The 17,109-nt window shown below is 33.3% G+C and overlaps 1 protein-coding gene across 3 annotated transcripts in view; it reads left to right on the top strand.

Annotated features, from left to right (window-relative positions):
• The window catches only part of LOC136032282 (mitochondrial ornithine transporter 1-like), a 41,247-nt gene extending 25,499 nt beyond the window's left edge, over window positions 1-15,748 (top strand). For 2 of the 3 annotated variants that reach the window (XM_065712545.1, XM_065712547.1), the window contains 2 exons: window positions 5,386-5,535; window positions 11,388-15,748. In XM_065712545.1, the coding sequence (XP_065568617.1) occupies window positions 5,386-5,535; window positions 11,388-11,512 (275 nt within the window). In that variant the 3' untranslated portion in view covers window positions 11,513-15,748. The remainder of the gene's footprint in view (window positions 1-5,385; window positions 5,536-11,387) is intronic. The other variant, XM_065712546.1, reaches the window with a different exon arrangement.
• Window positions 15,749-17,109: the final 1,361 nt, after the last annotated feature.

The raw sequence follows: 17,109 nt of genomic DNA, 5'->3' as shown, positions 1-17,109 counted from the left end.
TTTCAACTATGTTGAACAAAACGGGCATCTTAAAATTTTGATTGGACAATATAAAAAAAGGAGTATGGGAGGGGGTCTTATTGTCCTCCAATCTTTTTGGTAACTTAAAAAGGACAAAAGGACTTAATTTCCATTGGAATGAGCCTACTCCCAATATTCTAGGGTCCCTGGGTTAAATCACCCTGGGGAAAAAAGCAAACAAACAAATGAACATAAATCCATGATCCTTCTTCTGGCAAAAAATGTAAAATTCCACATTTTTGCAGATTGGAGCCTGAAACCTCTAAATTAGGTTCTTTGAAACGCCGAATCTGATGGTGTGATTTTCAGTAAGATTCTTTCACTTTTAGGGTGTTTCCCTTTTTTTAGAAAATCCGGCAATTTTTTCTAGGCTCATGGTTTTTGATGGGTAAGACTAAACTTAATAAGACTTCTATATTTGGAATCAACATAATAAGTTGATTCTTTTGGTATATCTATTGGTATCAAAATTCCAATATTTAGAGTTCAGTTACCATTGAGCTGGGTTGCTCCTTACTTTTACAGTTCGTTACCACGAACTGTATGAATGAATGAATAAATGAACTTTATTACCCGTAAAAGTACAAAAAACACAAAGTACAGAGTATTATAAATAAATAAATAAAAAAACGATAAACAGCGAAAAAAATTCAAACTAACAAAGATAACATGGACTAATTAACCAGTATCAGTATAGAAAAAGGGCTGCAGAGGGTCATAAACGTGAACAAAGTTGATAGTCTTTTTACATAAATCATCACTGGAAGACCGAATCCGAGAATGCACATCTATTAAACCAAATCGAGCAATGACTTTTCTGTTTCGGTGCAATCTAGGAAGCCGGAGGAGGAATTTGCAATATTTGAAATAAGCCGCACGTAGAGTGTGACGATCTTTCTTACGAAACAAACGAGCCATGCCTGATAAAAACAAAATCAAAGGGGCGCAATAAGCGTTATAAATAATGCACAAACCGTTGCGGTTGTAATGGCTTTTGTTTGAGGATATTTTCCCGTAAGTGACGCGTAGGTTTTTCACGGCTTGATTCACTAGGGATGAACAGGTAGTGGAAAGTATTGGGCCAAAACACAGACAAAGCCAACTAACTAAAGAAGAACAGGATAGAACTGCAGTCCCAGCAACGAATGGTGCGACCGCATAAGGGCTATTAAAACAAATAAACTCGCATTTAGACGCATTAAGTGACAGTCCAATCTTAGATAGTTTATTGGTTAATATAGTAAAATTTGAAAGCAATCCACGGCGAGTCCGGGCAACAAGAAGAACGTCGTCTGCATATGCAACAGAAGACAAACCAATATTACCGTAAGAAACAGAACTTTTAAGGGGACGTAGGCACGATGCAAGCACACATTTAAATATACTAGGAGACAACACGGCACCTTGCCGAACTCCCTTATTAATTTTTATCGGGTCAGATATTTGGCCATTCCAGGTAACTTTAATTTCAGACTTTGAATACCAAGAAGACAATAAAAATAGTACAGAAGGATCAACACCTGAAGACGCAAGGAAAAATAGAGCCTGAGAGTGCAAAATATTGTCGAAAGCCCCAGAAATGTCAACAGTAAGATAGTATAAAGACATTTTAGTTTTTACGGCATCTTTCATGAGCAGGCTTAAAACATGATGTGCATGGGAGCAGCCGAAACTTTTCCGAAAACCAAACTGAAAAGGCGTAAAATCACATTTCGACTCAATTTCTGGTAGTAATAAATGTTCAAGTAACTTACTTAAGAAATCCCAATACTCTAAAGGGACGATAATTTGCACATGACGTAGGGTCCTTGCTTCTCTTTTGAATGGACGTTACATGGCCACAAAGGAAACTATCTGGAACAAGCGACTGTGCTAAGCATGACTGGAAAAGTATTTTTAGATGGTTAAGTAGAGCAGGACAATCATAAGCAAAAAGTCGGTAAGAAAGGCCGTCGCCATCAAGGCTATTTGAACGCTTAATTTTTCTTAAAGCCCGGCGAATATAAAATATTGCTACAGGCTGGACGTGAGCCTTCAGGACACGGTATGGTAATAGCGGTTTAAGGAACTTAAACAAAAAGACTGAAGAAAACTGTTAAATACACTGAAGACACACTTAGAATGATCAACAAAGTTAGCTAGCTGGAGACAAAATAGGGCAGATGAGGAACATTTCTCACTATTAATTACCTTATTCCAGGAGGCCTTATCGGTAGGGCCTATGCATTTAAGCGTGCTCTCTTCAAACTGGCCGTATATTTAAGTTTACACTTTTATTTCACAGAGAATACAGTTCCGAGGTCGATGTCGATCTGTGAGAATACAGAGAGGACGATGGTCGATCACATGCGCAGACAAAATTTGGCTTTTTCCTTAGCACGATTAATTCAGAATCAACGTTCCAATTAGGCCTCCTAGTACCAATCCGAACTTTATCCACAGGCACTGCAGCTGTTTGATTCCACGGCGTGTAAAATGAGCTTGTGGCCCTCTCATCGGCAAGTCAACGCTGGCAATTGCCTTTTCTATTTTGAAACACTCTCGGGATTGTATACAAACAGTGTAAAACTTCATACTCTTCCCTCCTTAAAGCTTCTTGTCTTACCACCCTAAAAAATAAAAGGGAAAGGTTTCTATTACCACTATTGCTGGCAAGGACGTATCTGTGGTAGGGGGGGGGGTAAGGGGTCCAAACCCCCCCCCCCCCCTTTCCAAAATATTTGTCTGACTCGTAAAAAACGTAACAAAAATGAATATAAACATATTTTTCAAGCGTTTAAAAAAAATTTGTAACCCTCCCCCAGAAAAAATATTTTTACCCCCCCCCCCACTCGAAAAAAATCCTGGATATGGCTCTGATCCCTGATTGTTCCTACTCTTTCAATCAAGCAGAGAGATAGAAAACTATTTCAATAAAAACTTCTCTTATTAGCCTTAATGTTCAAGGGAGATTTGGCAAATTTTAGCAAAATAAAGTTTACATTTTGTCTGAGAGAGTTGTTTTATTTGGCTTCATCCTTTTACTTTAACCTATATTTAAAATATATTTAGTGTATTAAAGATTATTTTTTGTTTTTTCTTGATTTGGGAAGCTCTCTACTCTCCTCCTTTCTCTGTTATTTTTAGGTCGTTTGAATCAAACATTTCGTGGTAACGAACTGTAGTAAGGAGCGACCCGGCTCAATAGAAACCAAAACTCTAAAAAATGGAATTTTGATACCAATGGCTACATCAAAAGAATCGCATTTTAATGCTGATTTTAAATATATAAGTTTCATCAAGTTTAGTCTTACGCACCAAAAGTTACGAGCCTGAGAAAATTTGTGTGATTTTAGAAAATAGGGGGGAACACCCCCTAAAAGTCATAGAATCTTATCGAAAATTACACCATCAGATTCAGCGTATCAGAGAACCCTTCTGTAAAAGTTTGAAGCTCCTATCTACAAAAATGTGGAATTTTGTATTTTTTGCCAGAAGGCAGATCACGGATGCGTGTTTTTTTTTTTTTTTTTTTCTTTTTTTTTTCAGGGGTGATCGTATCGACCCAGTTGTCCTAGAATGTTGCGAGAGGGCTCATTCTAACGGAAATGAAAAGTTCTAGTTCCCTTTTTAAGTGACCAAAAAAATTGGAGGGCACCTAGGCCCCCTCCCACGCTAATTATTTTCCCGAAGTCAACGAATCAAAATTCTGAGATAGCCATTTTATTCAGCATAGTCGAAAAACCTTATAACTATGTCTTTGGGGACGACTTACTCCTCCACAGTCCCCGTGGGAGGGGCTACAAGTTACAAACTTTGACCAGTGCTTACATATAGTAATGGTTATTGGGAAGTGTAGAGGTGTTTTCAGGAGGATTTTTTGGTTGGCGGGAGGGGTTGAAAAGAGGGGGATATACTGGGGGAATTTTCCATTGAGGAATTTGTCATGGGGGAAGAAAATTTCCATGAAGGGATCGCAGGATTTACTAGCATTATTTAAAAAAAAAACAATGAAAAAATAAATATGAAAAAGGTTTTTTCAGCTGGAAGTAAGGAGCAGCATTAAAACTTAAAACGAACAGAAATTATTACCCATATGAGGGGCTCACCTCCTCCTAATACCTCGCTCTTTACGCTAAAGTATTTTAGTAATGTCAACTATTTATTCTACGGCTTTTGTGATTCAGGGGTCATTCTTAATGAATTGGGCCAAAATTTAAGATTTAGTGTAAAGAGAGAGGTACTGACGAGGGGGCGAACCCTCTCATATGTGTAATAAAAACATGAGAATAAAAAATTCTTTACGTAAGCTAGTTTATAAGTTACGAATATCTTTTACTAATAAAAAGATTCGTAAAAAATTAAAAGTTCTAGTTGCCTTTTTTATTAACCAAAAAATTGGAGGGCAACTAGGCTTCCTCCCCCGCTCTTTTTTTCTCAAAATCATTCGATCAAAATTATGAGAAAGCCATTCAGCCCCCCCCCCCCAAAAAAAAAAAAACATGCAAATTTCGTTATAATTATTTCTCTGCGGAGAGCCAAAATGAAAACATGCATTGATTCAAAAACGTTCAGAAATTAAATAAAAAAACAAGTTTTTTCAACTGAAAGTAAGGAGCGACTTTAAAACTTAAAACGAACAGAAATTACTTCGTATATGAAAGGGGCTGCTTCCTCATCAACGCCGCGCTCTTTACGCTAAAGTTTTTTACTGTTTTAAAAAGAAGAGTTGAGAGAAAGAGTCAAACTTTAGCGTAAAGAGCGGGGCGCTGATGAGGAAGCAGCCCCTTTCATATACGAAGTAATTTCTGTTCGTTTTAAGTTTTAATGTCGCTCCTTACTTTCAGTTGAAAAAACTTGTTTTTTTCATTTAATCACCTCAAAGAATCACCCTATCTCGTCCATAACGATTTTTTTTAGTTTGGGTCGCGAACCTAAGAATTAACGAAATATACAAAAAGAAATCGTAATTTTTTTCGATTTAATGGAGTAACATGAAATTACTTGAAAACATGAAAAATCTTCTCCAAAGAAGTCTCATTGAATATTTTACCGCTTTGGAAGTTTCCTGTTGTGCTAACTGCCATGAATGAAATTCAGGATGCACATTATTGATGCTCTAAGCCCATTGATTAGACAAGGTTTTGCTTCATAATTAGTAATAAATTATAGTTTTCCTTTGTTTTAAACTAGCCTCTCTTTAGCTTTTTGAACTGTTACCACAACTAAGATACCCAATTTATGCCAAAATTGCTTCAGAAGTCACTTTTGGTGCTGAAAAATTTAATAACGGACCCTTTATCTTTGAAACTGTCAGCCGACACTGAGACTGGCAAAATGACATCTTGTTATCGAACTTTCTTAATATGTGTTTATTCAATTTAGGCCCGTTGAGGACATGGGTGGCTGGAGGTATGGGCGGAATATACTTCTGGACAGTTATCTTTCCATTTGACGTTGTGAAATCACGGCTGCAAGTTGCAGGATCTGGGGGACGGATTTTTCCAGTTCTAATGAACATTTTCAGAAATGAAGGTAAATTCTTATGTCATCTTATGGAGTACGGTATTTCCAAATTAGGGCACCAATAGACAGAAACAAAGAAGAGGGACAAATTAAAAAAGTAAAATGAAGTTTTAAATTTAGTATGTAAATCTACCTGCAGATTAGGAATTCTTATTCCTTTAATCTTAGGAGTTTAAAAGACAATGACAAGCAAATTATAGTTTAAAGACAAGCAAATTATTCAAATGAAATAATTTGTAAGAGAACAGGGTTTCTTACAAGGTTATGAAATATATACCCAATGCTATTAAAACGCTTTAAAGAAATTCCCTAATGGATGCTTTTGTCATAGGGTAGAAGCTTATATTTTCCCCAAATAGTTAAAGTGGGACTTTGTGTCTCGAACTCGGAAAGGACTTTGATAAATAAAGGATTATGATAAAAAAAAAAAAAAAAATATTGTTGCCAGAAAATTCACGAAATGTCGAAACACAGAGCCCAGTCTTAGACGCTTGTCTAAATCTATTCTCTGGAACTTAAAGTCTTAAATACAATTTAAACTGTATCATAGAAAAGAATATTCACTGCGTAAAATAGATAGACTTAAGAGACGCTACAACCTTATCATCAAATGCAACTTAAAAAGTCTTAAATACAATTTAAATTATATCATAGAAAAGAATATTCACTGCTTTCCAGAGAATAGATTTAGAAAAACGTTAAAGACTGGGCTCAACGTTTCGATGTGAAAATAGATAAACGTAAAAATGCTACAACCGTATCATCAAATGCAACGTAGTCTTAAATGGAATTGAATCTATATTAGAAAAGAATACGCTAAAGTTTCTTTACGCTAAAGTTTGACTCTTTGCCACAATTCTACTTTTTAAAACAATTAAAAGCTTTAGCGTAAAGAGCGAGGCGTTGAAGAGGGGACAACCTATTTCATATACGGAGTAATTTCTGTTCGTTTTAAGTTTTAATGTCGCTCCTTACTTACAGTTAAAAAAACTAGTTTTTTTCATTTAATTTCTGAACGTTTTTGAATTAATGCATGTTTGATTTTGGCTCTCCACCATAGGACTTGTCCAATCTTATTGAATTTTTTGTATTGAATAAGATTAACAGATTATTAAAATGAAATTTGCATATTAATTCCTTTTTTGGCTAAATGGCTTTCTCTTTGTTTTGATCAAACGATTTTGAGAAATAAGAGGTGGGGAAGGAGGCCTAGTTTCCCTCCAATTTTTCGGTTACATAAAAAGGCAACTATAACTTTTAATTTTTAACTAACGTTTCTATTAGTAAAAAATATAAGTAACTTAAGAATTAACTTACGTAACAAGCTTTTATATTCTTATATTTTTATTATGTATATAAGGGGGTTTGTACCCTCGTTAATGCCTCGCTCTTTATACTAAATCGTAAGTTTTGTCTCAATTCTTTAGGGATGACCCCTGAATCAGAAAGGCCGTAGAGTAAATAGTTGAAATTACTAAAAATACTTTAGCATGAAAAGCGAGGTATTTATCTCCTCCTAAATACCTCGCTATTTATCAACGCCTCGCTCTTTACGCTAAAGCTTTTAATTGTTTTAAAAAGTAGAATTGTGGCAAAGAGTCTTTAGCGTAAAGAGCGAGACGTTGAAGAGGGGACAACCCATAAGACTGGGCTTGACGTTTCAGTGTGAAAATAGATAGACGTAAGAAACGCTATAACCTTATCATCAAATGCAACTTAGATTCTTAAGAATAATTTAAAGTATATCATAGAAATGAATATTCAGTGCGTTCCAGAGAATAGATTTAGAAAAATGTTAGACTAGGCTCAACCTTTCTATGTGAAAGTAGATAGACATAAGAAACATTACAACCTTATCACCAAATGCAACTTAAAGTCTTAAATACAATTTAAACTATATCATAGAAAAGAATATTCACTGCGTTCCAGTGATCAGATTTAGAAAAATGTTAAAGAATGGGCGTGACCTTTAGATGTAAAAATAGATAGACGTATGAAACGTTACAACCTTATCATCAAATGCAGCTTGAAGTCTCAAATACAATTTAAACTATATCATAGAAAAGAATATTCACTGCGTTCCAATTAATGGATTTAGAAAAACGTTAAAGACTAGGCTCGACGTTTCGATGTGAAAATAGATAGACTTAAGAAACGCTACAACCTTATCATCAAATGCAACTTATAGTCTTAAATACAATTTAAACTATATCATGGAAAAGAATATTCAGTGCATTCCAGAGAATAGATTTAGAAAAATGCTAGACTGGGCTCAACCTTTCTATGGGAAAGTAGATAGACATCAGAAACATTACAACATTATCATCAAATGCAACTTAAAGTCTGAAATACAATTTAAACTATATCATAGAAAAGAATATTCCCTGCGTTCCCGAGAATAGATTTTGAAAAACGTTAAAGACAGGGCTCGACGTTTCGATGTGAAAATAGATAAACGTAAGAAACGCTATAACCTTATCATCGAATGCAACTTAAAGTCTTAAATACAATTTAAAGTATATCATTGAAAAGAATCTTCACTCCGTTCTAGCGAACAGATTTAGAAAAACGTTAAAGTCCGGGCTTAATGTTTCGATGTCAAAATAGGTAGGCGTAAGAAACGCTACAACCTTATCATTAAATGTAACCTATAGTCTTCAATACGATTTAAATTATATCTTAGAAAAGAATATTCACTGCGTTGCAAAGAATAGATTTAGAAAAACGTAAAGACTGGGCACAAAGTTTCGATGTGAAAACAGATAGACGTAAAAACGCTACAACCTTATCGTCAAATACAACTTAAAGTCTTAAATAGACCTTAAAGACTCTGTATCTTAAATACAATTTAAACTATATCATAGAAAAAAAAAATATTCAATGGGGTTCAGAGAATAGATTTAGAAAAACGTTAAAGACTGGGCTCTACGTTTCGATGTGAAAATAGATAAACGTAAAAATGCTACAACCGTATCATCAAATGCAACTTAGTCTTAAATGGAATTGAATCTATATTAGAAAAGAATATTCACTGCGTTCCAGAGAATAGATTTAGAAAAAAAATTAAAGACTGGGCCCGACATTTCGATGTGAAAATAAATAATGATTAATATGCGAAAATAGGAAGAAACGCTACAACCTTATCATCAAATACAATTTAAAGTCTTAAATACAATTTAAACTATATCAGAGAAAAGAATATTCACTGCTATTCAGAGATTAGATTTAGGAAAACGTTGAAGACTGAGCTTTACGTTGCGATGTAAAAATAGATAGAATTAAGAAATACTATTACCTTATCATCGTATACAGCTTAAAGTCTTAAATGCAATTTAAATTATGTAATAGAAAGGAAAATTTACTGCGTTCCATAACATGGATTTAGAAAAACGTTAAAGACTGGGCTCAACTTTTCGATGTGAAAATAGATAGGCATAAGAAAAGCTACAACCTTATCATCAAAAGTCTGTATTTAAGACTTATGCCTTAAATACAATTTAAGGTGTATCATAGAAAAGAAAATTCACGGCGGTCCAGAGAATAGATTTAGAAAAATGTTAAAGACTGGGCTCGGTGTTTCGAAGTTTCAAACATTCACTGAGTTCCAGAGAGTAGACGTAGAAAAGCGTTAAAGACTGGGCTCGACGTTTCGATGTGAAAAAAGATAGACGCAAGAAACGCTACAACCTTATCATCAAATGCAACTTAAAATCTTAAATGCAATTTAAACTATATCATAGAAAATAAAATGTAATGCCTTCCAGAGCATAGATTTAGAAAAACCTTAAAGACTGGGCGGGACGTTTCGATGTGAATATAGATAGACGTAACAAACGCTACAACATTATCATCAAATGCAATTTAAACTATATCATTAAAAAAAATTCACTGCATTCCAGAGGATAGATTTAGAAAGACGTTAAAGATGGGGCTCGATATTACGATGTTTCGAAAATTTACTGCGTTCCAGAGAATAAATTTAGAACAATGTTAAAGACTGGGCTCGACGTTTCGTTGTGAAAAAAGATATACGCAAGAAACGCTACAACCTTATCAATAAATACAACAAAGTCTTAAATACAATTTAAGCTATATTATAGAAAAAAATTCATTGCGTTCCAGAGAATAGATTTAGAAAAATATTTAAGACTGGGCTCCGTGTTTCGATGTTTCGAACATTCACTGCGTTCCAGAGAATAGATATAGAAAAACGTTAAAGACTGGGCTTGACGTTTCGATGTGAAAAAAAGATAGACGCAAGAAACGCTTCAACCTTATCATTAAATGTAACAATGTCTTCAATGCAATTTAAACTATATCATAGGAAAGAAAATTCACTGCGTCCCAGAAAATAGATTTAGAAAAACGTTAAAAACTGGGCTCGACGTTTCGATTTGAAAAAAGATAGACGCAAGAAACGCTTCTACCTTATCATAAAATGCAACTTAAAGTCTTCAATGCAATTTAAACTATATCATAGGAAAGAAAATTCAATGTATTCCAGAAAATAGATTTAGAAAAACGTTAAAGACAGGGCTCGACGTTTTGGTGTGAAAATAAATAGAGGTGAGAAACATTAAAACGTCTTTATCAAATACCATTTAAAGTCTTCAATGCAATTTAAACTATATCATAGAAAATAAAATCTACTGCGTTCCAGAGTTTAAATTTAGAAAAACGTTAAAGACTGGACTGGGCGTTTCGATGTGAAAATAGATAGACATAAGAAACACTACAACCTTATCATCAAATGCAACTTAAATTCATACATACAACTTAAACCATATCATAGAAAAGAATATTCACTACGTGCTAGAGAATGTATTTAGAAAAACGTTAAAGGCTGGGCTTGACGTTTCGATGTGAAAAAAGATAGACGCAAGAAAGGCTACAACCTTATCATCAAATGCTACTTAAAGTCTTACATGCAACTTAAACTTTATCACAGAAAAAAGAAAATCACTGCGCTCCATAAAATATATTTAGAAAAGTGTTATAGACCGGGCTCGAAGTTTCGATGTGAATATAGATAAAAGTAAGAAACGCTACTACTTTACCTTCAAATTCAACTTAAACTCTTGAATACAGTTTTAACCCCATCATGGAAAAGAATATTCATTGTGTGCCAGAGCTTAAATGCAATTTAAAGTGTGTAATAGAAAAGCAACGTACTTTTCTTTTTCGTTTAGGAGATAAGGGGTAAAATTCAACCCTTGTCTGTCCAATATTTAGGATTTAAACGGGAAAAAATTTCCTGATTGCTGTTTTTCGCAATTTCAGTGACAATTTTCGTTTACATGTAAGCGAAGTGAAGTTAAAACGTCCTTAATGTTTAAGTTCCAAACGTTAAACGTTCTTAAAAGAGGTGTTAAAACGTCCAAAGAGACACACATTAAATGAATTTTGGGAGATTTACACACAGGTAGCACAGGTAAATTTACTAGAGAAATTGGAAAAAAAATTCCAGTTGTTTACGTTATTAGAGTTTTGCACATTTAAATCTCGTGATCAACATGATCAACGTTAAATGATCAACAACATGATCATGATCAACGTTAAATGTGTTGTCAAGATTAAGAGATTTAACATCATTAATACGTTCTTTGACTTATTTTTAGACGCTGGTCAGACTTCAAAAAACTGAGCCGTTTGTGGAGTGGTTAGCCCTGGTTCGAATCCTGGTGTCACTGGTTATTTGGTTTGGAACGGGGGTCGATGGTCTGACTCTACGATCAGCCAGAAGCAATGTAGCTCTAATTGGGTAACTGGAGAAACGCAGGGGCAATTCTTTGATGTGTTGTTAACAACTTGTTAACAAAGCTAACAGGTTTCTTATTAATATAATTTATGATTTTTTGCAGGGTTTCTGGCTTTATACAATGGTCTGGGACCGACGTTAGTACGCAGCTTTCCAGCCAACGGGGCCTTGATTTTAACCTATGAAACATCGAGAAAATATATGCACGAAGTTATTGATACGTTTTAAGGATTTAAAGGTTTTAGGTTTCTTAGTTAATGTTAGTTTGTATGACTTCACAATTCCGTTATCTTTTGAATACTTTCTGGCTCAATTTTTATGGAGATTTGAGTTTGAACATCCGTGGAACTCGTTAAATTTTTTGAATAATTGGGACAAATTATAAAGTTAACTATATTTACCATATAATCATATTACTGTTTATTCTACTATATAAATTACTTATATAAGTCTAAACTATATATTACTTACATATTTACTATATAAATTATTATATATATTACTATATATAATTATAGGATTGACTGAAAGTAGCTCAATACTTGCTTTTTTTCATTTTGTAACTGGATTCTTCACTTGGAAAGGAAGTCACAAATTTTGATCAAATTTAAAACTTTATTTATTTTCATCAAATTAACATGCAAATATAGGACAGATCATGAAAAATACATTTTTCTTTACTGATGCATGGAAGTGCAAAAAGTTATATGAAGTCGCCACCCTATTATCTTTTATTGAGGACTGAATCAAAGGTGCTCTGGCTTAGCTGTGATAACTACATTTTTTTTTTCCATCTATGCTTAGGTATGTCTGAATATAAAGCTGAGATATTACTAAAATTATTTTTTGAATTAGATTTAATTTCTCTTAATTAGTTTGAGTTTTTTGAAATAATTGGTAAAAACTATAAAGTCTAATTATATTTACGAAGGATTGACTGAAAAATAGCTTGATATTTCTTTTTTCATTTAAGAATTGGGGATTGTTCCCTTGGACAGGGAGTTGGAAATTTTCAAGAAATTAATTTTTTTTTTTATCAAATACATTGACAGGAGGACATTATAAAAAAAAAAATAAAATAAAATTTCTTTACTAATATATAGGTATTCAAAGAAAGACATAGCGTTATTACCACCCTTTGATTATTTTTTTTTGTATACTATGGTTTTAAACCATAAAAAGACTGCTGTGGATTAGCCGTGATCACTACTTTTTTTTAATCCAAACTTTGGGATTTTAGAATATAGTGATAGTACATTATTAAAATTAGAGGTAATATAAGAATTAATAATCTGAAATATTAAGAATTAATATTCTGAAATATTTTGGTAACTCAAGCAAAGAAAAAGAGAAATAAGGTAAAATTTACCATGGAACCATTGGAAAGTGTTTATTTCTCTTTAACTCAGTTCTGTAGAGCTATGCTTTTTGTGTATTATTAGGACCCAATGCTCATCTCTGCCTCATTTCTGTTTGCAATTGTATATAATTGGCCTAAAATCTTTGTAACTATACAAATATTATAATATTGTCAGTTTTTAAATTAATTTTAAAAAATTTCCTTTTAGTGCTGCAATTTAAATTGTCCAGATTTGTCAGCTCTCTCCACGTCTCCCTAAAAAATAATGGTCTGAAAATTTGTCTTTATCCCTTGTTCTATTGTTATAACGTAGTAAAAGAGTGACTAGGTCACAGTCCGTGGTAAAGAATATACTTGAATACAGGCACCGAATCTTGAATACAGGCCGAGTATATTTCAAAGCGATAGTGGATTTTAGAATATAGTGATAATACATTATTAAAATTAGAGGTAATATAAGAATTAATAAGAGTATTTTGGGACAATATCTCGTATTTTACATATAGATGTACATATACAGTACATATACATGTACTGCGTTTGCTGTATTTTTTTGCTCTCCAAATCTTATCTTCAGTTTTACCCAAACTGAAATTAATTCTTTGTTTCCTCTGCAAGTTGGTTTTTATCAGCCTGTCTTTGGTGATTTATTGAGAGAATTTTACTGAGCTGCTGACTGAGGAATTTGACTGAAAAACCAGTGAATTTTTATGTTCCTTTTGTCGGCGGGATTGTCAATCAAAGCTAAAATTGCCTCATTCTTGAGTAAAAATCTGCTTTCATAACTAGTAAAATAAAACAAATTTGATCTAAAACAAAAATCTGCTTTCATGACTAGTGAAATAAAACAAATTTGATCTAAAACAAGAGACCCCCCAACTTCCAAAAAATGGACAAAATCTTCTTTTTTTATTGTTAATACCTAATAAAAGACTGAATCACTTCATTCACAATAAAATATCTGTTTTCAACAGAAGTAAAATACCCTTTAACGCAGGTTTCAAGTAGATTTATATCCAAGTGAAAGTGAGTAAAAGAATATTCTTATTTGTCAAGCAGTTTGATGTAACGAACTGAAAGTAAGGAGTGGCTTACTGTGTGTTTATTTAATTTTTTGTATTAACGTAAAAAATTTCTATTGTCATTACTTTTCATTTTTTGTATGTTTTGCTTTTTTTGTGTGTATTTAATTGTTTGTACTCCACATTTTAATACTTTTATAGTGTTGTTGTGGGTAAGAAATAAATTATCATTATTATTATTAGTAACTGAAGCTCCCAACAATCCATAGTATGGGAATTTTGAAAACAGTAGATGCATAAAAAAAATTGACTTTTATACTGATTCCTTAAGTTATTAAGTATTCTTTAATTCATTAAATTTAATATTGCCCATCAAAAGCTAAGAACCTGAAGGAATTTGCCTGATTTTTGGGAGGGAAACACCTCTAAAAGTAAAGTGATTCTAATGAAAATCACACCATCGGATTCAGTACATCAGAGTACCATTTATGTAGAGGTTTCAAGCTCCTATCTACGAAAATGTGGAATTTTGTATTTTTTGCCAGAAGTAAGCTCACGGATGCGTGTTTATTTTAATTTTTTCTTTTTTTTTGTCGTTGTTTTCGTTTTCCTCAGAATTGATCGTTTCGAACTAACTTTTCTAGAAGATCGAGAGAGGGTCCATTCAGCTGGAAATCGAAAGTTTTAGTGCCCTTCTTAAGTGACCAAAATATTGGAGGGCAACTAGCCCCCCTCCCTCCCACACCGTCTTTTTTACCTAAGATATCCAATTATAATTCTGAGATAGCCATTTTGTTGGAGAAGGAAAATTTACTCCTTGTTCATTTGCTATTGGGAAATATACCGAATTTACGTGGGGGAGGGAGAGAGTTTTCTGTGGGGAGCAAAGTTTCTGGGAGAAATTCTTTAAAGAAAGTTTTTTAGGGAGGGGAGGGATTTCCTAGCATGACCTGAAAAGCGGTCAGAAACTAAATAAAAAAACTGACAAGTTTTTTTCAGCTGAAAAGAATGAGCAACATTAAACCATAAAACGAATAGAAATTGTTTCGTACTTGAGGGGGGCTTCCTCATCCTCAACCCTCTCTCTTTGTGCCAAATTTTGACTTTTTATCACAATTCCTAAAGAAAGACTGCGCAAACGCAAAGGCCGTTGAATGTGAATGAAAGGTGTTTTAAAGAACTTAAAGACTTTATTGTAAAATGTTGGGGGTCGAGGAAGGGGTTTTCCCCTTCATGTACGGAATAAGCTCTCTTCATTTTTTAGTTTTAAAGCTGCTCCTTATTTTCAGTTGAATAAAACGGTTGTTATTTGTTTATTTAATCATATTAAGGATTAAGGTTGATAAAACAGGAGCAAAGAAAACTACAGATGTTTTGACTGATATTCATGGATAAAAGGAGATAAAATAAAACTGAAAATTATAAAGAATAAAAGAACAAGATTGAACTTAAATTGCTTGGTGAAAACCAAGACGAAGGACAATTTGCCATAACTGAATGATTGGGGAAAATGTCATAAAAAGAAGAACCGGAAACCGTGTAATCATACCCTAATAACTCATCATTATGGTATTCATTATAGACCCCATACAACGCTACTTAAATCAGTTTTCGTATTTTGTTGGGTGACCAACACCCAGCGCATCAAATGAAAACGGGAGGAATGCATATCTAAAGTAAAGGTTCTCGAGAAATTTTCAGAAAAGGCTTAATTAGTCAATTATAACTAATTTTAGTATCTATAAATATATATTTGTATTATCAAAAGACTAAATACCAGATTCTGGTTATATATTGGTGTATATTAATTCAAATATGTATTTTGAAAATATTTTTTTAGATTTGTTTTTAAGATTGTAAAAGTGTCATTTAAAGACTAAAATTATGATTAAATTGTGTAGTTTATCCTATTGTCTTTCTTTTGCACAAAAGAATCTCGTTTAACATTCCTTGGTGGGATCTAGTCTAGCTATTTTGCTATAGTTTTTTGTGTTTTAAATTGTGTGGTTAATGTTTATTTATATTTTAACCAGAGCAGTTATCATTTCATTTTGTATTTACAAATATATAAATTAATCTTGTCGTAAATTAATTTATTTTTCAAGGCTTTGTAAATAGGCAGGGTTCAAAAAAAGGGAAAAGATGAGACTAGGAAAAAATTCAGCTGCTAGATTTCTAATAATGTTGGAATAGAACAGTTTGGGTGTAATGTCAACTCCTAAAAGCATTATATGCAATATTCCTGTTTTTTTCTACAATTACATTCCCGGGCGTCCAATTAAGGGAGACAGAGACCAGATTTCCATGGTCCCTTTAAATTTAGAAAATTATATATTTTGGTATATTAATTTTGAAGACCACACAGCATTTCCATGACGATAAGTAACAGTTCTAAAAGAGATTAATCATTTTATTAAACAGTAAAAAGAAAAACAGACAATAAAAAAAAACATACTGGATATTTCGGTAACGTGCACAGTAATTGTCATCAGCAGTATTTCTGCTGATGACGATCATTGCGTTTGTGATCAGAATATCCAGTAGGCCATATTTTTTTCTTATTTTTGTCTCTGTCTAATACGATTTATCCCTATTCGAACTGTTGTTTATTGTTTCAAATGTATCATGGGAGGAAAAATTTAGAAAAACAACAATTTTCCCACCCCTAGATTTTAAAAATTCATTTTGGCCCCTCTACATTTTCGTGAATTGGTGCCCTTGATTACATAAGAACAAAAAGTCAAGTAGGACTTTGTCCAGTTTCCACTGAAATGTCCTGTTTTTGATTTCTTTCGCCGTACCTGGTCAAATATTATATATATTTATTATTTATTTATTTATTTTATTTCTAACCCGTCATACAATACAAAGTAAACAGAGACGGAGTATACAGACAAAACGACAAAAAAAAAGGAATATGAGAAAAAAAAAAAGAAACATCACAACAATGGAATAATTTATAAAGAACATTCGATGAAGCACTGAACCGCAATCCTCCAAAAGGGACTTAGATACAGATAATGAGGTAGTGCCATTGCATTATATAGATGGGCCAAAATCCGCCGATCAAACTGACGCTTATAAACTACAACACGGCTATACGCTAAAGAGATCCGCTTCTGCAGATGACTCTGCAAAAGATGACGTGTTTCAAGCATAGACCGACCAATAGGGATCCCCAAATAAACTATGTGTTCGGCAAGCCGAACAGTAGCACCACCCAGCCTAACATCAACAGCAGACCCGTGCTTAGCATTAAATAACAACACATCAAATTTCTTTTCGTTAAACTGAAGGCCTATTTTTCCATATTCTACTTGAAGCTGGATAAAATTCTCCTCTAAACCGTGAAGGAGGCGGCTCAAATTAAGTACATTGTCTGCATAGCTTATTAACGATAGATCAATTCCTCTCAGAATGTATGTCAGATTTGACTTAGATTG

This window comes from Artemia franciscana, chromosome 10 (assembly GCF_032884065.1).
Source record: "Artemia franciscana chromosome 10, ASM3288406v1, whole genome shotgun sequence".
Classification (NCBI taxonomy): Eukaryota; Metazoa; Arthropoda; class Branchiopoda; order Anostraca; family Artemiidae; genus Artemia; species Artemia franciscana.
Note: the sequence above shows the minus strand (reverse complement) of the source record. Positions and strands in the feature narration are given on the sequence as shown.